General features: G+C 51.7%; 1 protein-coding gene across 2 annotated transcripts in view; it reads left to right on the top strand.

The window, feature by feature from the left end:
• Positions 1-26,488, top strand: part of HMCN2 (hemicentin 2) — a 192,247-nt gene that overhangs the window by 91,464 nt on the left and 74,295 nt on the right. For both annotated transcript variants that reach the window (XM_073559478.1, XM_073559477.1), the window contains exon 23: positions 26,361-26,488. In XM_073559478.1, coding sequence (XP_073415579.1) covers positions 26,361-26,488 — 128 coding nt within the window. The remainder of the gene's footprint in view (positions 1-26,360) is intronic.

The following is a 26,488-nucleotide window of genomic DNA, read 5'->3' as shown; positions in this document are numbered from 1 at the left end:
ATTACCTATTACTGTACCTGCTGTGCTGCTCCACATCCTACTAATGCCCCCACTATGCCCCACATACTACTAATACCCCCACTGTGCCCCACATCCTACTAATGTCCCCACTGTGTCCCACATCCTACTAATGCCCCCACTATGCCCCACATACTACAAATGCCCCCACTGTGCTCCACATCCTACTAATTCCCCCACTGTGTCCCACATCCTACTAATGCCACCACTATGCGCCACATACTCAGGGCTGCCACTAGGAATTTCGGGGCCCCATACTGGCAAAATATTCGGGGCCCCCTTGAGACTCCGCCCAGGCTCCACCCCAGAACGGTCCACAGTCCCACGGCTCTCTCTTGGAAAAACTCCACTTCTCACCAATCACATACTGTATTAACAGGTCCCATCTCCAGATCACACACATAGCCAGCAGCTCTTGTTTTGGCCAAAAGATTTTTTAAATCTGCCACCACGACAAGGTAGACTCTTTTGGCCAGGCCCTACTCTACTCTATCCTATTAAACATTTGTTAAAATATCCAATACAATTTAGGTATATATTTTATTTTTCAATTTTTAAAATGACCAATAATATCACGTCAAAAAGGGACAAATACCACCGCACCATGTCCAGACACCATATTACCAACACATGGTGACCAATAATAACACATACAAGAACAAATACAGCTACACCATGACCAGGCCACAAATTACCACCAGTGACAGAATAATAGCACATACAAAGGACAAATACCACTGCATCATGCCCAGACCACATATTATCACCACAGTGACAGAATACAACAATACTGATCATTAATAAAAAAAACCATAATATTATCACCATAAGTGTCATTATACACAGGAGATCTGTAACTTAGTATGCAGTGTCTGTGTACAGGTAATACAGTGATCACCGGTGATATTATACACAGGAGCTCTGTATATAGTGCCAGTGTACAGGTAATACAGGGATCACCGGTGACATTATACACAGGAGCGCTGTATATAGTGTCAGTGTACAGATAATACAGTGATCACTGGTGACATTATACACAGGAACTCTGTATATAGTGTCAGTGTACAGGTAATACAGTGATCACTGGTGACATTGTACACAGGAACTCTGTATATAGTGTACAGTGTCAGTGCACAGGTTATACAGTGATCACTGGTGACATTGTACAAAGGCACTCTGTATATAGTGTCAGTGTACAGGCAACAAACTGACTCACCAGTGTCGTGTCTAGGTGAAGTCCTTTATCTTCGCTTTTCATCTTTCATTCAGCACAGAACGCCATCACGTCTTCCAGCCAGGGCTTGTCTCTGCAGGAAATAACACAGTTATCTAGAGCTCCACTTGCAGAACACATTACTTAATTTTTTTCCCAACTTCTACTCTACACCAGATGAAGAAAAAAAGGTGACAGTGTCGCTCTGCACAGTAACAGGACCCCCCCCCCCATTTAAAACAGTATCCTCAAAAAAATAAAATAAATACATCACCGCAGTAATAATATCCCTTAATTAGCCCCTATGGTAATAATATGCCCCATCCTAGCCTCCAATATCCCCCATCCTGTCTCATTCCTGACTCCAGCCATATTTTCTCTCATCTTGCCCTCATGAGTATCCTTTCTGCCCCATATGATCTCCCGATCCTGCCCCATCTGTCTACATCGTATCCATCCTGCCCCATGTGTCTCCCATCCTGCCCCCTCATGTGTCTCACATTCTGTCCCCGTATCCATTCTGCCCCTCCTGTGTCTCACTGTCACATTCTTCCCCCCCGTGTCTCATATTCTACCCCCATATCCGTTCTGCTCCCTTCTGTGTCTCACTGTCACATTCTGGCCCCGTGTCTCACATTCTGCCCTGTATCCATTCTGCCCCTCCTGTGTCTCACTGTCACATTCTTCCCCCCCGTGTCTCATATTCTAACCCCGTATCCATTCTGCCCCTCCTGTGTCTCACTGTCACATTCAGCCCTCATGTCCATTCTGCCCCCGGCCCCCTGTGTCTCACATTCTGCCCCCATGTCTCACATTCTGCCCCCATGTCTCACATTCTGCCCCCGGGGTCTCATTCTGCCCCCATGTCTTACATTCTGCCCTCATGTCTCACATTCTGCTCCCAGCCCCCCGTGTCTCATTCTGCCCCCATGTCTCACATTCTGCCCCGTGCCTGCCCTGGGGCCCTGTGGCTGTGGTGGGACTCCTGCCGTGCGGTTGGCTGTGCAGGGCCCCCCTGGCCCCTGCCTGCCCTGGGGCCCTGTGGCTGTGGTGGGATTGCTGCAGTGCGGCTGGCTGCACAGGGCCCCCCCTGGCCCCTGCCTGTTCTGGGGACCTGTGGCTGTGGTGGGACTGCTGCATTGTGGCTGGCTGAGCCCCCCTTGCCCTGAAACTACTCACCTGCTCACTCGCCTGCTGCCTCCACGTCTGGTCCGCTGCGCACGCCGCCGCCTCTTCTCTCCTGGTGGCTGTGGTGGGACTGCTGCCATGAAGCTGGCTGCGCAGGGCCCTGCTGGCTCCTGCCTGCCCTGGGGCCCTGTGGCTGTGGTGGGATTGCTGCAGTGCGGCTGGCTGCACAGGGCCCCCCCTGGCCCCTGCCTGTTCTGGGGACCTATGGCTGTGGTGGGACTGCTGCATTGTGGCTGGCTGCGCAGGGCCCCCCTGGCCCCTGCCTGCCCTGGGGCCCTGTGGCTGTGGTGGGACTGCTGCCATGCGGCTGGCTGCAATGGGCCCCCCCTGGCCCCTGCCTGCCCTGGGGCCCTGTGGCTGTGGTGGGACTGCTGCCGTGCGGCTGGCTGCACGGAGCCCCCCCTGGCCCCTGCTTGCCCTGGGGCCCTGTGGCTGTGGTGGGACTGCTGCCATGTGGCTGGCTGCGCAGGGCCCCCCCTGACCCGCCTGTTCTGGGACCCTGTGGCTGTGGTGGGACTGCTGCCGTGAGGCTGGCTGCACAAGGCCCCCCCCTGGCCCCTGCTTGCCCTGGGGCCCTGTGGCTGTGGTGGAACTGCTGCCGTGCGGCTGGCTGCACAGGGCCCCCCCTGGCCCCTGCCTGCCCTGGGGCCCTGTGGCTGTGGTGGAACTGCTGCCGTGTGGCTGGCTGCACAGGGCCCCCCCCTGGCCCCTGCCTGCCCTGGGGCCCTGTGGCTGTGGTGGAACTGCTGCCGTGCGGCTGGCTGCACAGGGCCCCCCCCTGGCCCCTGCCTGCCCTGGGGCCCTGTGGCTGTGGTGGGACTGGTGCTGTGTGGCTGGCTGGGCCCCCCTTGCCCTGAAACTACTCACCTGTTCACTCGCCTGCTGCCTCCACGTCTGGTCCGCTGCGCACGCCGCCGCCTCTTCTCTCCTGGTGTCTGCCGCCCGTCCACCGCTCCCAGCCACCCACGTGCACACACACTGACACCGCACACGCTGCACGCTCTGCTCCGAATGAGGAAGTGGAGCAGAGCTGCAGAGCAACGTGTGACGTCACGGGAGGCTGGCCGGATGGGACCCATAATGCACTGGGGCAGGCCGTAGCTTAAAGCGCCTGCTGCTGCCTGAACAAATCATCGAGGGGGCCCGAGCGCGCGGCCCGGGCTGCCAGCGTGCTCGGGCAGCCGGGCCCCCCCAATTCATGGGGCCCCATACACTAGTAAGGGCTGTAATGCCCTGATGGCGGCCCTGCACATACTACTAATACCCCTACTGTGCCCCACATCCTACTAATGCCCCCACTGTGCCCCACATCCTGCTAATGCCTCCACAGTGCTCCACATCCTACTAACACCCCCACTGTGCCCTACATACTAATAATGCCCCCACTGTGCCCCACATCCTACTAATGCCCCCACAATGCCCCACATCCTACTAATGCCCCCACAATGCCCCACATACTAATAATGCCCCCACTGTTCCTCAAATCCTACTAATGCCCCCACAATGCCCCACATACTACTAATGCCTCTACCTAGTCCCTCATACTACTAATGCCCCGACTGTGCCCCACATACTGATAGTGATGCCCACTGTTCCCCACATAATACTAATGTCCCCACTGGGCCCCACATACTAATAATGCCCCACTGGGCCCCACATACTAATAATGCCCTCTACTATGCCCCACATACTAATAATTCGGGCCACTATGCCCCACATACTAATAATTCCCACTACTGTGCCCCACATACTAATAATGCCCCCTAATGTGCCCCACATACTAATAAAACCCCCACTGAGCCCTACATACTAATAATGCCCCCACTGTGCACCACATACTAATAATGCTGACACTGAGCCCTACATACTAATAATGCTGCCCACTCTGCCTCACATACTAATAATGCCCGCAAGTGCCCCAAATACTAATAATGCCCCCCACATACTAATAATTCCTCCTACCGTGCCCCACATACTAATAATGCCCCCGTTGTTTCCCACATACTCGTAACACCCCAATTCTGCTGCCCCCACTGTGCCTCACGTGCTAATAATGCCCCCATTAGACCCCACATACTAATAATACCCGCGCTGGGCCCCACATACTATTAATGCCCCCACTGGGCCCCACATACTAATAATGCCCACTACTGTGCCCCACATACTAATAATGCCCCCACTATGCCTCACATACTAATAATACTCACTACTGTGCCCCACATACTAATAATGCCCCCAAGTGCCCCAAATACTAATAAAGCCCCCCACTGAGCTCTACGTATCAACAATGCCTCCACTGTGCACCACATATAATATCCCCCCGAGCTCCACATTCTAATAATACCCCCCACTGTGCTCCACATACTAATAATGCCCCCACTGGGCCCCACATACTAATAATGCCCACTACTGTGCCCCACATACTAATAATGCCCCCACTATGCCCCACATACTAATAATTCTCACTACTGTGCCCCACATACTAATAATGTCCCCAAGTGCCCCAAATACTAATAAAGCCCCCACTGAGCCCTACGTACTAATAATGCCCCCACTGTGCACCATATATAATATCCCCCAGAGCCTCACATTCTAATAATACCCCCACTGTGCGCCAAATACTAATATCCCCCCACTGTGCCCCACATTCTAATAATACCCCCACTGTGTACCACATACTAATAATGCCCCCACTGTGCACCACATACTAATATCCCACCTGAGCCCCACATTCTAATAATGCCCCTTTTGTGCTCTCTACATAGTAAACACAGTAAAATTGCCCCCTAGAAAATAGTAATGCTGAGGGCGTCATTGTTTTTTTTCCATGTTCACTAGAATGTAATAGTACCAGTATTTAGACCCACTATAAAGTTATAATGTCCCCTGTACGACCCTTGGAAGGTTGTAATACCTTGAGTGTCCCCTATAAAGTAATATTGGCCCTTAAGTAATTAATAGTGTCGCCAGAGTGCCCATAAATAGTAATGCCCCCTCTGTGTACCTAAACTGTTACTAATGATCAAAAGAGTAATAATTATAAAAGAAACAAGCCAGAATTAAACTAGAGACCCTGCAGAGAGGAAAAGATAACGGTGGATTGGCTCTCCTGAATGCCTGGATCTACTTATTGGCCTCACAAATGCGACAGTTTCACGGTTGAGGAACAACTGAGCACTGTGGAATATCGGGTCAACTACTCAGAGAAGGAACTAAATGGAAACTGCCAATGTCAGTATTAGACATGGGTCCTCCTTGAGAGAATGTCCCACACTGCCCCACGCTAAACCTGATGTATAACGTGTGGGATAGAGGCAAGAATATGCTGGGAATTGGTAAATTCACAAACTACACAACTCTAGGGTATAACTACAACATGCCAGAGATATACAACTAAAAGGCAGTTGGGAAGATAGGGGGATTTTTCTTTTGTCACGACTCCTAAATGAGGGAATATTTAAAAACTTTGAACAAATAAGAGCAGGATACGATCTTACTCACAAAATGTTTTATCAATTTTTGCAAATACGTCACGCTTCGAATCCATATATCGTTGGAACCCAGAATCTGCATACTTGGTCTGGCGGAGGGGGGTGGATTCAGATTCCCCTATAGCTATCTCCCGAGTGCTATTTCAAGCAAGAAAACTTTTAGCACTAGTCCCCCAACGATAGAAGAATTAGGCTATGTGCCCACGTTGCAGAAATGCTGCGGAATTGTCCGCAGCATTTCCGCCACTCCCTGCCGCGGGTAAAACGCATGCGTAATTCACATGCGTTTTCCCACAAAACACAAGCGTTTGTAGCTTGCAGAATGCTTGCGCTTTTCCAGGCGATTTGAAGCATCGCTTGGAAAAGTGATTGACATGTTGGTCACACTTGTCAAGCATAGTGCTTAATAGACGAAAGTGTTTCAGCTCACCCCTTCCACGGAAAAAGCCTTTGATTCCATGGACCCCGAGCAGGGATTCGTGTCTCCGCCAGACACCAGGAAATGTACTTGAGGAAAAAAGGGGAATCCAGCTCCAAGGAATAAAATTAATTTATTTTATTTAATTCCCGGTATCTGTGTGATGTATGATTTTGTCATACTTTTATCTTTGGAATTAAATAAAAGAAATTGATTTTATTCCTTGGCGCTAGATTCCCCTTTTTCCTCAAGTACAAGCATAGTGCTCGACAAGTGTGACCAACTTTTTACTATTGATGCTGCCTATGCGGCATCAATAGTAAAGATAGAATGTTAAAAATAATAAAAAAATAAAAAATAGGGATATACTCACCTTCTGTCGGCTCCCGATCTCTTCAGCGGCGATCCCATTCCTCAACGGCGCTGCCGGCACGTTCCGTTCCCAGGCAGGGATTGCATCGGACAGCCTTCTCAGAAACACTATGATAGACCGTCTGTACATTTCCTTGTCATAAACCTGTAAAATCTCCTAACTCATCTCAGATCCCTAACTCACATACCCAAAGTGTATGTTTTTTTTTTATTTGTGTTTGTTGTACTTAGTTTTGACTGTTTAAAAAAAATCCAAAAAAACAAAATCAAAATGTGAATATATCTGATATTTTTCACAATAAAAAATGATCTGGTTGAAAGAGTAATAATGCTCCCAATAGTGCCCCACCAAAAGTAATAATGCTCTGTGATTCCACCCCACAAAAAAGCAATAGTGACCCAGAAAATAAAGAAAATAGTTACGACGCATCAGTGTGGTAACGTTGCCACTTGTGCTGGTGCACTGATGCCATGTGCCCATAGGCCTAATGTGACCGGCATCATATAGAGTGGAGAGTGGGGGGCAGAGCGTGAGAGTGGGGGCAGAACACGAGAGTGGGGGATAGGGCGTGAGAGTGGGGAGGTAGGCCGTGAGATTGGGGCGCAGGGCGCTTAGGGTTTAACTGCATTGTCTCCTTCTGCAAGCTGATACAGACGAGAGTAGCGGTCGCTCCGGTGGCCCCACAGTGTCATCGGGCTCCTGCCGACAACCCCTTGCCCCACCGTGAGCCCCTCAAATTCCCAGACTTACCGCCATATATTGTGAATCTGCCCCAGGTACAACGTCATCTGCAGATTCGTCTTATTTCCAGGTGCCGGCAGCGGTCACAACGTTCAGTCTGACATCTGGATCCCGCCGGATGCTTTGATCTGGCAATAATATAATTTATTTATGCCGGCGATCACTGGCGGGCTTAACCCATTCATGCTCAGGTATAATGGAGCACAACAAATAGGAACATTGCGGCAATGAGGCATTGGGTTGCCCTCCCAGGGCTGTGGGGTACTCGGTACCGGGCCGGTGTCGGCGGGATGAGTCACAGCAGCGGTGACCTGGTACGTGGCCCTGGGCGCCCAATTAATGGGGGAAATTGAATGGTAGAATGTAGTGAATGGAATAGTTTGTGACGCCACCTGTGGTGTTCGGCAAGAGAGGTGTTAAGCCGACGCTGCATGCAGATCCGCTGGGACTGGTGGTATGGTGCAGCAAAGATGTAAAAGCTTCCCACAGGTGAAGCTGTAGTCCCAGGGCAGTGTAGATGTGGTTGGCATGGGGATGTAGCGGTGCCGGAAAGGTAGGAAGCAGACAAGACACAGCGGGGTGCAATTTCTGTACCTTTACTTGGTAAATGCAGTCCAGGGTCCTGATTACAGATGGTACCGGAGCAGGCTAGCCTGGAAGCAACTCAGGGATTCTCTCTCAGCAGATGGGCTGTGCAGTCTCCTTCCCAGCGCTTACTTGAGGAATCTCCAGTACTGAGTTACACTGAAGTTCCTCCTGTCAGATGCTCCCAAGAACTCTACTTGTACGGCAGACAACTGTAGCCTGTTCCAGGGACTCCTCACTCCTAAGTCCCGGCTCACGATTCGTGTTGCTGTTGTGCCCTCAAGTCTTAGATGGGAGTATTGCATTTACAGCCTTCTACTCCTCTGGTGTCTGCTGTAGGACCATCAGTGTCCATACAGCCGTGGAGACCAGGCTCCAGTTCATGCACTCTTACCGGAGATGAGCTCTTCCTCTCAGCTCTATCTCCACACTCCTTCCACACGTCTGCACACTTCACCCCCCGCAGACTAACTAACCACTCCTTCCTCTTGGCCCTCAGAGAGCACTCCTCCCCTTAATTCCGGTTCAGAGCTTCCCCTGCTGGCCTGGAGTGGAACTGTGTTGCATGCATAGATTGACTGCGAGAGAGACCCGTCATTGCCTCCAAGCCTGGCATTACCCTCCCTGGAGCAAGGCAGAGCCACTGTGGCGGCCATACTCCTGGGGGCGCCACATACCCCCAAAGTGCAAGTAAGCACTCCTGAAACAAAACATGAAACATATAAACAGTTAAACAATAATATTTGTACAAGATTTAAAAATGAAAAAGTTACAAAAACCAAGTGCTTTAGAAATGGTCCTATGATGATAAGTCCAAGCATCAATGTCCATGGTCCATTCCTGGGCAAATGGTGAACTATTTACAAGGAAAGTTTTTAACCACACGCAGTCCTGTGGTCCAATGTCCATAAACAAGGGAAAAAACTGGAAAATTTAAAGGAAGGTCTTACAGGTTACCTGTAGGTACAAAAGCTTAAACAGTTACATATTTACAGACAGGTTAACAGTTACAATACTCAATTATATTGGACAGTTATATGCGCAATATAACTGGTAGTATGCCTTGGGTGATACAAGTAGATCTGCGTAACACTGGTGTCGTAATGGCCCTTACTGATTGTCTGGTTCTAACTACCTGTGTAGTATGTGAACTGGGTGGTACATGTCTACGTGTTCTTAGAGTCGCTATGGGCATGTCAGATTCACTACTGGCATGGCGAGGGTTCTCTGTCTCCACTGCTGGGGTAGCATCTGCTGCCTGATTTTCCTGATCTTCAGGGTTTTCTGGAATCACGTCTTCCTGTACTAAAAATTGGGGAAATGTCAACACTGGCACCACTATAGCATCATTTACTTTAGTCCAATTTGCAGGGAATTCTCCAAGTATTGTGCTGACCTTCTCTTCTTCCTCTATGGATTGGATGTTATCTGGTTCTTCTACTCTTTCCCTTAACAGGTCAGGACATAGTTTCAGGTTATCTCTTGATATTGCTGCTGAGGTTTCTCCTCCATCTTTGCTAATAAGGCATACCTTGGTATTATCAAAGTTTGAGGGCAGAATGGTATAAGTGTGACGCTTCAGGGGTATGGACTGCGTCCGAGAGTGGACCCTCTGGGTCGCGGAACTGAGGCCCCCGGGACGAGCGCACCAGGTGGAACCGACCCCTATACAGGGACCGTTAGGGGCAGGTCCACAGGGGGTCAGACACCGCGACAGCTGGAACCTAGAGGGGCGGCTCGAGGGACTGGAATGACTACAGGCTTTAGAGGTTTACCAAGGGACGGGACTCTGTAAAGGAGGAGAGAGGAGAAAGCACAGATTACTGACAGACAGTGGCAGGAGTACAGGACAGGGAACTGAGCAGACACTGGAGGATGGAACAGAGACAGGGTACCGGGGGACGTAGGCAGTGGCACCCGGACAGACAGGACAGAGGACGGGCAGGGAGACAGGACAACAACAATAGCAGGGACAGCAAGACTGGGACTAGGAAGTGCACAAGACAAGGAAGACCTATAGACAAGCTATAGGCGGCCAAATTAGAGCAGGTAGGCACACACAATAATCAGGCGTCCTCCCCTTATGGGAGACGCCTGATATATCCCCTGCTGGCGGGCGATTGGCTGACCACTAATTGGTCGCCGCCCACCGCAGGGTTAAACAAACCGATGGCCGTGCGGCCGCGACCTAATGCGTATGTGCGGGCCAGCAGCCGTCAGGAGACCAGGGAGGCGAGGCGCGCGTGAGCAGGAGGAGAGGGGAGGCGCGCGTGAGCTGAAGAGAGGAGGAGGCGGTGGCACGCGACGGGCCGTGTAAGTAGCAGCCGCGGGGGGACCCGGTGCTGGGGGAACGGCGGCGGGCACGACCGCCGCCGTTACAGTACCCCCCTCCTTACATCTCCCCCTTCTGAGATTGGCTAAAAACTTTTTCAGAATTTGTGGGGCATTTACATTCTCCCGAGGACGCTATCGTCCCCCATTGGCTGAGGAGAAGAGATAGGAGCAGGACAGAACCGATTGAGAATGACAGGTTTAAGGAGCGAGACATGAAAGGCGTTAGGAACCCGGAGTGAAGCCGGCAATCTCAATTTGTATGCAGCATCGTTGATGCGTCCAAGTACTTCAAACGGCCCGATGTACCGAGGGCTCAACTTGTACAAGGGGACTTTCAGACGGATGTTTTTGGTTGAAAGCCAGACTGTCACCTGGATGGTAAGGTGGAAGGTCTCTCCGTCTTTTGTCTGCATGTTTTTTCATCCGGGCACTGGAGTTCACGAGAGCTTCCCTGGTCTCTTTCCAGACTTGCGAAAAGTCAGCGGTGAGAGCATCTGCCGCAGGAACCCCCGAAGACGTGGAAATGGGCAGCGGGACGCCAGGGTTCTGACCTGTAACCACAAAAAACGGTGACTTGGAGGTGGACTCATTAGGATGATTATTGTGAGGAAATTCTGCCCAGGGAAGAAGTGAGACCCAGTTGTCCTGGTGGGCGTTGGAAAAGTGACGCAGGAAGGACGTCAGAACTTGATTGACTCGTTCCACTTGCCCGTTGGTCTGAGGGTGGTAGGCAGAGGAGAAATCCAAAGATGTACCCATGAGCCAACAGAGGGCCCTCCAGAAACGAGAGGTAAACTGCACACCTCGATCGGATACGATCCGTTGAGGGAGTCCATGCAGCTTGAAGATCTGATGGACGAAGATCTCGGCCAACTTAGGAGCCGAAGGCAAGCCGGGTAATGGGATGAAATGGGCCATCTTGGAGAAGCGATCTGCTACCACAAGGATAGTAGTACACCCAGCAGAGGAAGGCTGATCTGTCACGAAATCCATGGCAATTTGCCGCCAAGGCACCTCTGGAACAGGTAGCAGGTGAAGAAGACCAGCGGGCAGATTCCTAGACACCTTGTTCTGCGCACAAGTAGTACAGGATGCTACAAAATCTTTCACGTCCTGTCGAAGAGAGGGCCACCAATAGTAGCGGGAGAGAAGCAAGCGGGTCTTTTTGGTCCCGACATGTCCTCCAATCTTAGACGAGTGCCCCCAACGTAGTACCTCCAGTCTTCTGCTCTGTGGAACGAAGGTTCTGCCGGGCGGAAGGGTAAAGAGGCTCACGGGAGCCACGGTGATGATTTTCGTAGGCTCAATGACATATGATGGATCCTCCTCCAATTCTGGTGATTGCTGAGACCTAGAGAGGGCATCCGCCTTGGTGTTCCTATTCCCGGGTCGAAAATGGAGCTGGAAATCGAAGCGGGAAAAGTACAGCGACCATCTAGCTTGCCTGGCGTTGAGTCTTTGAGCGGACTGAAGATAGGCTAAGTTTTTGTGGTCAGTGAAAATAATAAAGGGATGAACCGCCCCCTCGAGCACATATCGCCATTCCTCCAGCGCCATCTTTATAGCGAGCAACTCCCGATCTCCGATTGAGTAGTTACACTCAGCAGAGGAAAAGGATTTGGAAAAAAACCCACAGGGAACCAGACGTCCGGATGATGCCCGCTGGGAAAGTACTGCCCCAGCCCCGGTGGAGGAGGCATCCACCTCTAGGATGAACGGCCTGCTAGCTACAGGGCGATGCAAGATTGGTGCAGACGCAAAGGAGCGTTTCAAAGCAAGGAAGGCGTCTTCTGCCTCAGGAGGCCAGGAGTTCGATTTAGTTCTGTCATGATCCAGTGTTGGATCTGGCGGTATTAAAAGCACAAAGTGAACTTTTTTTACTTTGGTTAAGTTCAAAGGTGTTTTGACTGTCCCCGGTGGTGGTTAGTGGTATTGCACCTAAGGTTAGGTTGCACTTAATTATGGTTCAGGTGTGACACTCTATAAATGGGTCTCAGGGTGTTCACTCACTGCTGGTGATATTCATTCATTTATTTCTTTCTGAGTTGTTGGAGAGCCTGGTGGAAGGATGGAGCTGGATAGGAGTCCTGCGCAGTCAGCCAGAGAGAACGAGTGGCAGCTAATGGTGTCTGCAGGAAGGACTGGCATGGCCTGGTGGAGTCGCAGTTTATGGTGTCGGCTGGAAGTGCGTGCATGGCTTGGAGGAGTGGCGACTAGGAAGAGAGTTGCACTCGGCATGCGCGACTTGGTTGAAGAGAACTGGACTCGAGCATGCTTGGATTCTTGGCAGAGGCTGGACTCATCTTGGGACTCTGTGTACCGGACAGCTGCAAGTGGTGATGGACTCTGCTCCCAGGCTGCACGATGGTGATGGATCCAGTTATGGTGATGGATCAGGGTGGAGGAGAAGATGCACACAGGTGGTGGGCTCTGTTGCTAGGAGCGTACGCAACAGAGCAAAGCTAAGTGGTGTTTCCCCTGTATTGTCTCTTTCCTCATGTGTGTTGTTAGTGCAGTGGTGGGATTAGTCTCTGCACCGTCCTAGTCCCTAGTGAGGGTTTAGGCGCAGGGCGAGCCAGGGTTTTGAGGCACGCGTGCGGCGACAGGCGCGGAGCCTGTATAGGGAATGTTAGGAGTGCAGGGACACTGGCTCAGGGGAGCTTAGGAGGTCTCCATGTCCCCATTCCCTATCACAGGGCCCACCATTGTTAAAGTTACCCAGGTTCCCCCCTTATTATTTAAATTCGCCGTACTGGAGGCGGTGTATCCAGGGTCACGTGTGTTATGGGTTCGCCTTGCGGCATCATCTGCGACCTGACACACGTGATCGTGACATTATCACCAGCCGTACAGTTTTTTTTTTTCTGGTGAGCTTCGGCCATGTGGAGACCTGTGGTAATTGCTGCCAGGCCTTACTGAGGAGAGTGGGGAGCGGCATGGTGTGTTAGAGCCGCTGCAGCAGCAGTTATCAGGGTCTGGGGCCTCTGCTCAGATAGCCAGAGAAACAAAAATGGCGGCTGCGGTCTGGCAAAAGCCCCTAGAGTCGCTGCTGGGGAGCGGGACTTGCTCATGCACGGGGAGGTACCCAGGCAGGTGGGAGGAATGGTGCCCCACGGAGCTGCCTGGTATTCCCCGAGGTGAAGGGGTACATCCCTGTGGTGAGCAGACTAGGTGTGTAGTCGCTGCTGGGGAGCGGGACTTGCTCATACAGGGGACGCACCCAGGCAGGTGGGAGGAATGGTGCCCCACGGAGCTGCCTGGTATTCCCCGAGGTGAAGGGGTACGTCCCTGTAGGGAGCAGATTGGTGTATAGTCCGCGGGGCTCATGCCAAATCTTCGATGCCGCCCCTCCTGGTCGTGTGGAGGCGACCAGCGAGTGTATATATTTTCCTCCATATTCCTGTGGCTATGGTACTAAAACCCCCTAGAGTCGCTGCTGGGGAGCGGGACTGGTTCATGCAGGCGGGCGCACCCAGGCAGGTGGGAGGAATGGTGCCCCACGGAGCTGCCTGGTATTCCCCGAGGTGAAGGGGTACGCCCCTGTGGTGAGCTGACTGGTGTGATAGTCCGCGGGGTTTTACGCCAAATCTTCATACCATCGAAGAAGCCGCCCTCCTGGTCGTGTGGAGGCGACCAGCGAGAGTATATTTCCTCCATTTCCCGGTCGCCTTCTCCTCCTGGTGTGTGCAGCGGGTGTGCTGCGGGGGAGTAGGGACAAATCTCTACCCTCTCCATTAGCCAACCCTGGAGGCGCAGTCCTCATGGTGAAAGGGTTGGAGGGTGTGTCCCTTGGTGAATAGTGGGGGTGTGAGTGTGGTGACTCAGGGGGACGCCTCTGTCAAGTCCAGAGTGAGTTCACCAAGTTATGACAAATGTATGTGTGCAATAAACGTTCAGGTCCTGACCTGTGTGTGAACGAGCGTGTATGGGTGCCCACTAAAAAACATCTTGTGGAAATGTATTGTGGAGTCTGATCAGCTCTGAGCAAACATATACATACATAAACTCGTTCCCCAGGTCGGCGCTGTGGAGATGATTGGTGCCTCCAAAAGGAACACATATTGCCAATATCAGCGGTGTTTGTCATAAACCTGAAGTGTCAGGTAATGGTGGGGTGAACTCGGGGTCTGGGCGTCCCCGCTGTAGGTGTTTCCCTAATGAGGGGTGGTCTTGAGGGTCCAGAGGCCCCTCATTAAGGAGGGGGTACTGTCATGATCCAGTGTTGGATCTGGCGGTATTAAAAGCACTAAGTGAACTTTTTTTACTTTGGTTAAGTTCAAAGGTGTTTTGACTGTCCCCGGTGGTGGTTAGTGGTATTGTACCTTAGGTTAGGTTGCACTTAATTATGGTTCAGGTGTGACACTCTATAAATGGGTCTCAGGGTGTTCACTCAATGCTGGTGATATTCATTCATTTATTTCTTGCTGAGTTGTTGGAGAGCCTGGTGGAAGGATGGAGCTCGATAGGAGTCCTGCGCAGTCAGCCAGAGAGAACGAGTGCCAGCTAATGGTGTCTGCAGGAAGGACTGGCATGGCCTGGTGGAGTCGCAGTTTATGGTGTCGGCTGGAAGTGCGTGCATGGCTTGGAGGAGTGGCGACTAGGAAGAGAGTTGCACTCGGCATGCGCGACTTGGTTGCTGAGAACTGGACTCGAGCATGCTTGGATTCTTGGCAGAGGCTGGACTCATCTTGGGACTCTGTGTACTGGACTGCTGCAAGTGGTGATGGACTCTGCTCCCAGGCTGCACGATGGTGATGGATCCAGTTATGGTGATGGATCAGGGTGGAGGAGAAGATGCACACAGGTGGTGGGCTCTGTTGCTAGGAGCGTACGCAACAGAGCAAAGCTAAGTGGTGTTTCCCCTGTATTGTCTCTTTCCTCATGTGTGTTGTTAGTGCAGTGGTGGGATTAGTCTCCGCACCGTCCTAGTCCCTAGTGAGGGTTTAGGCGCAGGGCGAGCCAGGATTTTGAGGCACGCGTGCGGCGACAGGCGCGGAGCCTGTATAGGGAATGTTAGGAGTGCAGGGACACTGGCTCGGGGGAGCTTAGGAGGTCTCCATGTCCCCATTCCCTATCGCAGGGCCCACCATTGTTAAAGTTACCCAGGTTCCCCCCTTATTATTTAAATTCGCCGTACTGGAGGCGGTGTATCCAGGGTCACGTGTGTTATGGGTTCGCCTTGCGGCATCATCTGCGACCTGACACACTTGATCGTGACAAGTTCCTTTACGGGTCAGGGCCGTGATGGGTTTGGTCACGGAGGAAAAGTGGGGAATAAACTGTCTGTAATAATTTGCGAATCCCAGGAAGCGCTGAATGGCTTTCACACCGACAGGACGAGGTCATTTGAGGACGGCAGAGAGCTTCTCGGGATCCATCTCCAGACCGGAATCAGTGATAAGGTAGCCCAGGAAAGGCAATGAGGTTTGCTCAAACAGGCATTTCTCCAATTTCGCATAGAGATGATTCTCCCGAAGACGTTGCAAGACCAGGCGAACACTTCTTCGATGCGAGGATAGATCGGGTGAGAAGATGAGAATATCATCTAGATACACCACAACACAGGAGTACAGTAAATCCCGAAAAACCTCGTTGACGAATTCCTGGAAGACTGCCGGGGCATTGCAGAGTCCAAACGGCATGACCAAATATTCATAATGGCCATCGCGAGTATTGAAAGCTGTTTTCCACTCGTCCCCAGCGCGGATTCGGATCAAATTATAGGCTCCTCGCAGATCCAATTTGGTAAAGAGCCGGGCCCCCCTCAGCTGGTCGAAGAGCTCTGGGATCAGCGGAAGAGGATACCGATTTTTAACAGTGATATTGTTCAGCCCTCGATAATCAATGCATGGCCTGAGGGATCCGTCTTTCTTTCGGACAAAGAAAAAGCCCGCGCCAGCAGGAGAAGAAGATTTTCGGATGAAACCCTTGGCCAAATTTTCCTGAATGTACTCTGTCATGGCCGAGGTTTCTGCTGGAGACAGGGGGTACGTTCTCCCCCTAGGGGGGGTGGCTCCTGGAATCAACTCGATGGGACAGTCAAAAAAACGGTGTGGCGGCAAGGAATCTGCTTCCTTCTTACTGAAGACGTCGGCATACGCGTGATATGGACCCGGAAGTCCTGAAAGGTCGATTGGCTCCTGAGGCGGGTGAGGACGGACCACCGACAACAGACAGCTTTCCTGGGAAGTATGACCCCAGCGCAGAATCTCCCCAGAGCGCCAGTCCAGAACCGGTTCATGCAACCTGAGCCAGGGTAAGCCAAGGAGAACGGCATGAGACAAGTTGGGGAGGACATAGAAAGCTATCTTCTGATGAAGAGCTCCCACTCGGAATTCCACTTCGGCAGTAACCATGGTGATAAGTTCCGGAAGTGGTCTGCCATCCACAGAGGAAATCGCACGTGGGTTTTCCAAGGTAACCACCGGAGTCTGAAACTTGTCCACCACCTCTAGCCGAATTAAATTACCAGCCGCACCCGAGTCCACATACGCCTCCACAGATCTACGCTCCCGACCTAGCATAATCAAAGTAGAAATGGTAAGGGGAAGAGAGGAATTAGGGTCACCTAGGGAGGCCTCTCTTACCTGGCCTTGGTGGAGGCGTTTCCCGGTCTCAAAAGAGAGGGCCGCAGAAAATGATTGGCTCCGCCGCAATACAGACAAAGGCGCTCCGTCATCCTCTCCCTGCGCCGTTGCTCAGACAATCTTATACGGTCAACCTGCATGGGCTCAGGGGCGGAACTGGTAGAGGGTGCTGAGGAATGCGGAATAGGGGCTTGATAGAGCCTAAAGGGTCTCTTCTCCCTGGCTACTTCCCGAGAACGTTCTAGGAACCGGAGATCAATACGGGTGGCAAGGGATATGAGGTCCTCTAGAGTGGTGGGGGTATCCCGACCAGCAAGCTCATCCTTTATTTTGCCAGAAAGGCCCCTCCAGAAGGCTCCCACCAGGGCCTCATTATTCCACCCAAGTTCCGAAGACAGTGTCCGGAAGCGGATGGCATACTGTCCCACGGTGAGCGAACCCTGACGTAGGTTAAACAGAGCCTCAGTATTAGAAGCCAACCGCCCAGGCTCGTCAAACACCTTGCGGAACGTGTCAAGAAAATTTTGGATACTAGAGACCACAGGATGATCCCTCTCCCACAAAGGATTCACCCAGGCCAAAGCCTCTCCCTCAAGGTGGGACACAATAAATGCCACCTTGGCACGGTCAGAGGGGTATTGCTGGGGTAACAGCTCAAAGTGCAGTCTGCACTGGTTCAGGAAGCCCCGGCATAGCTTAGGATCCCCGCTATACCTGGGGGGTTTTCCCAGGCGAGGTGGGGGGTGAGATGCTGGATCCCGGGGTTGAACCGAGGCAGCCGCCGAGGACTGTAGGGACAGTAGGCGGTCATCGGCGGACGCCATGTAGTTTAAGATGTGGGACTGGGCGTCGCGCTGCTGCGCTAGCTCCTGCGCTAGCTCCTGCTGGAGACCTGCTAATATGGGAGCATGCCCTGGGTCGGCAGTTTGAAGGGCGGAAAGCCGGGTGTCCATGGACTTCATAAAGGACATAACGCGGGTCTGGTTTTCCCGTAAAAAAAGTAATTCTTTCTGCGTAGCGGCCGCGGCTCCAGTGGGGTCCATGGCCGGATTATACTCTGACGCTTCAGGGGTATGGACTGCGTCCGAGAGGGGACCCTCTGGGTCGCGGAACTGAGGCCCCCGGGACGAGCGCTCCAGGTGGAACCGACCCCTATACAGGGACCATTAGGGGCAGGTCCACGGGGGGTCAGACACCGCGACAGCTGGAACCTAGAGGGGCGGCTCGAGGGACTGGAATGACTACAGGCTTTAGAGGTTTACCAAGGGACGGGACTCTGTGCAGGAGGAGAGAGGAGAAAGCACGGACGACTGACAGACAGTGGCAGGAGTACAGGACAGGGAACTGAGCAGACACTGGAGGATGGAACAGAGACAGGGTACCGGGGGACGTAGGCAGTGGCACCCGGACAGAGGACGGGCAGGGAGACAGGACAACAACAATACCAGGGACAGCAAGACTGGGACTAGGAAGTGCACAAGACAAGGAAGACCTATAGACAAGCTATAGGCGGCCAAATTAGAGCAGGTAGGCACACACAATAATCAGGCGTCCTCCCCTTATGGGAGACGCCTGATATATCCCCTGCTGGCGGGCGGGCGACCTAATGTGCATGTGCGGGCCAGCAGCCGTCGGGAGACCAGGGAGGCGAGGCGCGCGTGAGCAGGAGGAGAGGGGAGGCGCGCGTGAGCTGAAGAGAGGAGGAGGCGGCGGCGGCACGCGACGGGCCGGGTAAGTAGCAGCCGCGGGGGGACCCGGTGCTGGGGGAACGGCAGCGGGCACGACCGCCGCCGTTACAATAAGGTTCAGCTTCCCATTGATCATCCAATTTGTGCAATCTTCTTTTCCTCTTGAGAACTTGTTCTCCCGGCGACAACAGAACGGCAGGTGCATTTTGATTGTAAAGCTTCTCCTGCTTTTGTCTTGCTTGAGCTAGACTCTTTTTTCCACGCATTCTTGAACTCTTCTGTACTGTTGTTGTCTTTCTGTATCCCAGTCAGCGTCTGGTGACGTTACTTCAGGCGTAAGGACTCTCATGTCCAAATCAATAGGCAGTTTACCAGGTCTTGCTCTCATTAAGTAGGCTGGGGTACAGTTGGTGGAATTCACTGGAATATGGTTGTAGAGGTCCACCAGATCTGGCAACTTCTCTGGCCAAAGATTTCTCTCCTCCAAGGGCAAAGTCTTCAGGTAGGTCAATCACTACCTGGTTCATCTTCTCACACATGCCATTGGTCTGTGGGTGGTACGGTGTTGTCCGGATCTTCTTACAACCATACAAGTTACAGAATTCCTGGAACACTTCTGCCTCGAAAGCTGGACCTTGATCTGTAAGCACTCTTTCAGGATACCCATGTGGTCTACAAAAGTGCTGTTGGAATGCTCTGGCTGCTGTCCTGGCCGTTTGATCTTTGACAGGCACAGCTACCAGGAATCTTGAGTAGTGGTCCACGATGGTAAGAGCATAGATGTAGCCTGACCGGTTTGGAACCAGCTTCACATGGTCCAGGGCTACCAACTCAAGTGGCTGTTTGGTGATGATTGGCTGCAGAGGAGCTCTCTGGCTGTTTTGATCCTTTCTGCGCAGGTTACATTGTCCACACTCCCGGAACCACCTCTCAATGGCTTTCCTCAAACCAGCCCAGTAGAACCTCTCCCGGAGCAAGGCTTCCAACTTCTTCCATCCGAAGTGTCCAGCTCCATTGTGGTATGCTTCCAGGACCATTGATGCCTCTCTCTCAGGGACTATCACCTGCCAGACCAGCTCATGAGTGCGGGCATCGATACTCCTCCGACACAGCTTTCCTTCATAGATGAACAGCCGGCCTCTCTCCTTCCACAACTGCTGGGCGTGAGTCAGCTTGTGACAGTAGCTCCTTCACCAGGGGAACTGCAGGGTCACTATCTTGCGTTTCTGCCCAGTTATGATGAGGCAATGGATTCAGGGTGACCTCCTTCAAGCCAGACCGTCGGTTTCTCACTCCCTGGGCACGTTGGGCCGCAATTGGCCGTGGAAGGGAGGTAGCTCTATTTCTCCAAGAGCCTCAGGGTCTTCTCCTGCATCAGGCAGATTAGGCATCCTGGAGAGCGCGTCAGCATTGGCATTCTTGTGCCCTGCTCGGTACTTGATGGTGAATTCATAGTTAGATAGCCAAGCCATCCATCGCTGCTCCAGTGCACCTAGCTTTGCAGTTTCCAAGTGGGTCAACGGATTGTTGAAGATAGTAAACTTGGCGGAGGCTAGGTAATGTTTGAACCTTTTGGTGACAGCCCAGACTATGGCAAGGAACTCCAGCTTGAAAGAACTGTAGTTGTCAGGGTTCCTTTCAGTGGGACGCAGCTTCCTGCTGGCTTAGGAGATCACTCTTTCTTTTCCATTCTGTACCTGCGACAGTACTGCTCCTAGTCCCACATTGCTGGCATCAGTGTACAGCACAAAGGGTTTGTCATAATCTGGGTAGGCCAGAGCTTCGTCACCTGTGAGAGCCATCTTCAGCCGAGTGAAGGATCTCTCCAACTCTTCAGTCCATTCAAAGGTGGAATTTTTCTGTTTGGTCTTCTTGGACTGCCCCACCAGAAGATTTTGCATAGGGGTGGCTATTTCAGTAAAGGCATTGATGAATCTTTGGTAGTCCAAGGAATTGGCGTACTTCATGGAGGTTGCTGGGCTTCGGCCAGTCCCGGATGACTGTAACCTTGTCAGGATCTGGTGCCACACCTTCTGCACTGACCACATGACCGAGGTACTGTACCTTGGGCTTCAGGAAGGAAGGCTTCACCTTCAGGCCAAAATTGGACAAAGCTTCAAACACTTCAGCCAGGTGTTCCAGATGATCTCCATAGGTTTTGGAGAAAACAATGACATCATCCAGGTACAACAGGACCGTCTCAAAGTTCATGTGTCCCAGGCAGCACTCCATCAGCCGTTGAAATGTTCCTGGAGTGGTGCAGAGTCCGAATGGCATATAGTTGAACTCACAGACACCCATTGGGGTGGTAAATGCTGTTTTCTCCTTGTCTGCCTCTGCCACAGGAACCTGCCAATACTCACTAGTGAGATCTAAGGTGGAAAAGTAGTTAGCAGTTTTAAGTGAAGCTAATGATTCCTCAATTCTAGGTAATGGGTAGGCGTCTTTATGTGTAATGCTGCTAATTTTCCTGTAATCAACACACATTCTCATGGTACCATCTTTTTTCTTTACAAAAACTATGGGAGCTGCCCATGGGCTACAAATGTCTCTGATAACCCCAGCTTCCTTCATCTCTCTCAACATACTCTTAGCACATTGGTATTGTGTTGGGGGTATAGGCCGGTACCTTTCCTTAATGGGTGGATGATCTCCAGTGGGGATATGATGCTGAACCCCTTTTGCCTGCCCCAAATCTAGTGGGTGTTTGCTGAATACCCGCTCATACTCTTGTGTCACTCTGAAAACCCCATTTTTCTGGTATGAGGGCGTAGAGTCAGTTCCCACCTGCAGTTGCTGACACCACTCCTCTGGCTGCTTTCCAGAGCCATTGTTCTCCACCTGGTCGGATGAGACCAAGGGCTTTGCTGCCTGGAATGAGTTGTTATTAACAGTGAGCAGCTTAGCAACTGTGGCGTACCGAGGTACTGTGGCCTCCTCCTCCCCACAATTCAAGAGTTTTACAGGTACTTTCCCTTTTCGTACATCAACCACCCCTCTGGCTGTCAGGACAGTGGGCCTGCTATCGGAGTATACTGGTTCTACCAATGCCTGGTAATCCCTCCCTCTGAGACCTATAGCTGCCCGACACCAAATCAACATTTCACATCTGGGGGGGTATTGCAATGGGGAAGGGATCACTCACTCTGACACTGCCAATTTCTCCGCCAGAGAGTTCTACCTGTTGTCTTTGCATCAGGGCTCTGATCTCTTTCTGCAGGACTTGTTGTTCACTGGAACCAGCAGTCTCAGCCACCTGTTGCAACAAGACAATAACCTCGGAAAGACAATTTTCAATTACATTTGTACCAAGAGTCATTATGGGATTACATTCACGTCGATCAATATCCAGAACTATCAGACCTTGAGATTTTAGCTCTACCCGACCCACTTAAACAGTAATCTCTTTACATCCAATCTGTGGCAAAGACTGACCATTACTGGCAACTACTGTCAGTTCATCAGTTGAGCCACGGGTAAGTTCAGAATCAGCCCAATACCTCTTGTAAAGAATGTATGGCATAGTGGTCACCTGGGAGCCAGTGTCCAGCAAAGCGTACATGGGGATGCCATCAATCACCACAGGGAGGATTGGTCTCCCTCCAACATACTTGGCTCTCAGTTCTTTGGGCCTGGGGATCCTATTCCTGGGGGTTAGCCCTCTACCCCAGGGGTTGCTTGTTTAAAGGACAGAATCTTGCAAGATGACCTGCCTTATAACAGCGACGACAGATGGGACGTCCGTCCTGGTCATAGTGATCGTTGTTCCTCCCTCGGAGTGGCGGAGCTCTCCTCCTCCGGAGCCACTGGACATCCTCTGGACTGGAAGCCAGCTGGATCTTTTCCTTTGAGGACACTTGCAGAGACTGCACAGTTTTAGTAAGCGCAGCCATTCCTTTGGTCTACTCCTGGACCTGAAGACGCAGCTCTTCAGTTGGATCTTTATCCAGAGTCTGTGCATCAGCCTCCACAGGGATGAAAGGGAAAGACGTTGCTTCCTGGTGGTAGGTGATCGCTGGGCTCCCCAGGGGCGCTGGACGGCTGTCAGTGGGTTCCTGCAGTACCCATATAGCCCTGTCCTTAAAATCAGCAAAGTCCAGGTCAGGGTCTTGCAGGGTTATGATGCGCAACTGTCCTCTGTGTGTACTGGATAGAAGTCCTTCAATGAACTGCTCTTTTAACAGTTTATCTTCCTCCTTCACACTGTCAGGATCAACTTGCTTAACGGCTCACAGCGCCTCCTGCAGGTTGAGAGCATAGTCCCTTATACTGTCCTGCGCTTTCTGTTTACAGCCAAAGAAGCTCATCTTGCTTTCAGCTGCAGTGCGCATGTCAAAGGTGCTTCTCAGCTTAGCCAGGATCTTTACAACAGTCTCTTTATCAGTGTCCTGCCAGGCTTTCACCTCTCTCTGTGCTGCACCCGTTAGCTGGCTAATGAGGATGTTCACTTTCTGGCTTTAAGACAGAGGGTATACTTTAAACAAATTGCACAGTCTCTCTTTGAATTCACTCAGGGTATGCGACTCACCCGAGTACTGGGGTAGCCAGGCCGCTCACGGAAGGTAGGGAATAGACAGCGGCATTATGGGGACCGCTGCGGCGGGTGCTCCCCCTTGCGGCGCTGAGGGGTTGGCGACGGCGTCCGCTGCTACATTGCTGCTTGGCACAGACATTCTCTTCCCCCCTAGTTAACGTTAGCCAGGGCCGGGGGTTGTGTGAGCTCACCGGCAGCCGCTTCGCAGGCCCGACGCTCCGGGCTGTAGGACTCAGCTCCTCCCCTTCTCGCGCTGTCCTCTCTTCCCACGCGGCACTTCACTTCGTCGCGCTCTGTGGCAGGCTCTGCCCACAAAGGCCTACCCCTTTTCCTTCCCGCGCGCGCCAAGCAGCGCGGCAATGGCGGCAATTGGCGCCAATTTCACACAGTCTTTTTCACAAGCACAGTCTATGGCACACAGGACTCATGGATACCGGGCTCCGTAATCCTGTTCGTGACGCCAAGTTGGGTCGCCCTCCCAGGGCTGTGGGGTACTTGGTACCAGGCCGGTGTCGGCGGGATGTGTCACAGCAGCGGTGGCTGTTGTGAGTTCATTTTTCCCTTCACCATTGAGGTCTGATGAACTCCCTCCTCTAGTGAAGGAAGGTAGTGAGACTGATTACCAAACACCTGGGCAGCTAGATGATGACTGGGTGGCTGGAATTGAGGACTGGATATAAGGCTGCCGACGCCCTTCTTCCTTGCTGGTGATTTTCCTGCTGGATTCTTGGAGACCAGTCTGATTCCTGCATCTCAAAGCTAAGTTTTTCTGCTCTGCTTTGTACTCTTCAGTTTTGTTTTTGCTTTGCCTTGTTTTTTGGAAGTTCTGCCATCCCCGGCCGGGGGTGAGCTGAATTCCATTTTTGTCTCTGATCTGTTGATCTTTTGCTCTGTCTTCAGAATATACCTGAGTGCTGATATAGTCTTGCTTCACCGTCATTATATGTTGGGGGCTGCCTATTGCTTTGGGGTCTGCTCTGGGGCAGTTTAGTTTTTCCCCTTTCTGTCTTTAGGCTATGTAGTTCTCCGGCTGTGATCGAGGGGTCTAGGGCACCGTAGGAACCCCCCACGGCTACTGCTAGTTGTTGTGGATAGGTTCAGGGGTCTGCAATCCGATAGCTGCCAACCTCTCTGGTTTTTCTGGACTTAGCTGGTATTTTGTTTTTTCCTCCTTCGGTGACTCATCATAACAGGTGGCCCTGGGTGCCCAATTAATGGGGGAAATTGAATGGTAGAATGTAGTGAATGGAATAGCTCGTGACGCCACCTGTGGTGTTCGGCAAGAGAGGTGTTAAGCCGACACTGCATGCAGATCCGCTGGGACTGGTGGAATGTTGCAGAAAAGATGTAAAAGCTCCCCACAGGTGAAGCTGTAGTCCCAGGGCAGTGTAGATGTGGTTGGCACGGGGATGTAGCGGTGCCGGAAAAGTAGGAAGCAGACAAGACACAGCGGGGTGCAATTTCTGTACCTTTATTTGGTAAATGCAGTCCAGGGTCCTGATTACAGATGGTACCGGAGCAGGCTAGCCTGGAAGCAACTCAGGGATTCTCTCTCAGCTTACTTGAGGAATCTCCAGTACTGAGTTACACTGAAGTTCCTCCTGTCAGATGTTCCCAAGAATTCTACTTGTACGGCAGACAACTGTAGCCTGTTCCAGGGACTCCTCACTCCTAAGTCCCGGCTCACTATCCGTGTTGCTGTTGTGCCCTCAAGTCTTAGATGGGAGTATTGCATTTACAGCCTTCTACTCCTGTGGTGTCTGCTGTAGGACCATCAGTGTCCATACAGCCGTGGAGACCAGGCTCCAGTTCATGCGCTCTTATGGGAGATGAGCTCTTCCTCTTAGCTCTATCTCAGCGCTCCTTCCACACGTCTGCACACTTCACCCCCCGCAGACTAACTAACCACTCCTTCCTCTTGGCCCTCAGAGAGCACTCCTCCCCTTAATTCCGGTTCAGAGCTCCCCCTGCTGGCCTGGAGTGGAACTGTGTTGCATGCATAGATTGACTGCGAGAGAGACCCGTCATTGCCTCCAAGCCTGGCATTACCCTCCCTGGAGGAAGGCAAAGCCACTGTGGCGGCCATACTCCTGGGGGCGCCACAGCATCATCTGGAAAGTCTGATATTCTGGCATGGAAATGGATTACTGTGACATTTTAGATGATTCAGAATATCTTTTCTTCCATTCCAGCAAGAAAAATCAAATGGCCTGGATGTGGTCTACTCTTAATAATTTGGCCTGACACTGCTCCACATCTAATATCCAGATGTAGCATAGCCGGGATTGTGCTTTGTGATCATTTATTAGGGTTACAAGTAGTTTTATGGAGAAACTCTGCTCTGCTACATCTCTACAGTAGACAGATTACGCTCCAGCCCCAGAACATCTCAGCCCTACATACCATGTAGTATATAGTGTATACACAGCAGCCAACGCACAGGACACTGATCTCCAGCGTGTGCGTCTTCTGCTTGAGAAGGGAGTTCACGGATATTCCGGACTAATCTCAGTGTCCAGGGAATACGGCTCATGGGTCACCCCCCCGGGTCCTAGAATTCCTATGATTTGTGTTGTCCCCTAAATCCCCCACTCCTGGCCCTGTATCACATTATATGCAGTTAGAGGGATTTTACATTCTTTACATCTAGTTATCTAGTGACACAATCAGAAGAGAAGTCTCTGTGTTACATAAACTTATTTGACTATATTTTCTAGCTGCAGTGTAAAGTATGGAGGTTTTCTTTCTTGTTGCCATGGCTACATCCATGCGCACTATATTGGACACGTACTCTATTTTACATACATTGATACATTTTCTAAGAAGCACAATGACAAATTGGATCAATACAGTAGCAAACTGAATGAAGTCACCATGGCAACCATGATGCAACCTCTATTCTTTACACTGCAGGCTGTATCCCAGTAGAATATAGGCGTACATCCCAATGTTAGTGCCTTATTTATTAAAAACATTTTTATGAGGGTCCTTCTATTTGCCAGTTCAGTAGATGACTCCAAAATAGACAACCCGTGTAATTGCAATATATATCTTGTACTAAGATACATACAGTCACCTTACTTCCCGTGTAGACCTGGGCAGGTGCTTGGACCTGCGGGAGGGATATTAGAGCGGCAGCTCTGCTGGCGGAATAATCACGTGTCGTGTTCTCTGCTCCCTCTCGTTACAGACATTACTTGCTTTCGTCCTGGACGCTCCGACTGTCCGAGCTGCGAGTGATGGATAGTGGATATTACACCTGTCTGGCGTCCAACCTCGCAGGAAATGCATCAGTCACCTACAGTCTGGAAGTGCAAG

This window comes from Dendrobates tinctorius, unplaced genomic scaffold (genome assembly GCF_039654945.1).
Source record: "Dendrobates tinctorius isolate UK_male_01 unplaced genomic scaffold, ASM3965494v1 ptg000013l, whole genome shotgun sequence".
Lineage (NCBI taxonomy): Eukaryota > Metazoa > Chordata > Amphibia > Anura > Dendrobatidae > Dendrobates > Dendrobates tinctorius.
The sequence above is the reverse complement of the archived record's forward strand: the minus strand, read 5'-3'. Positions and strand labels throughout refer to the sequence as shown.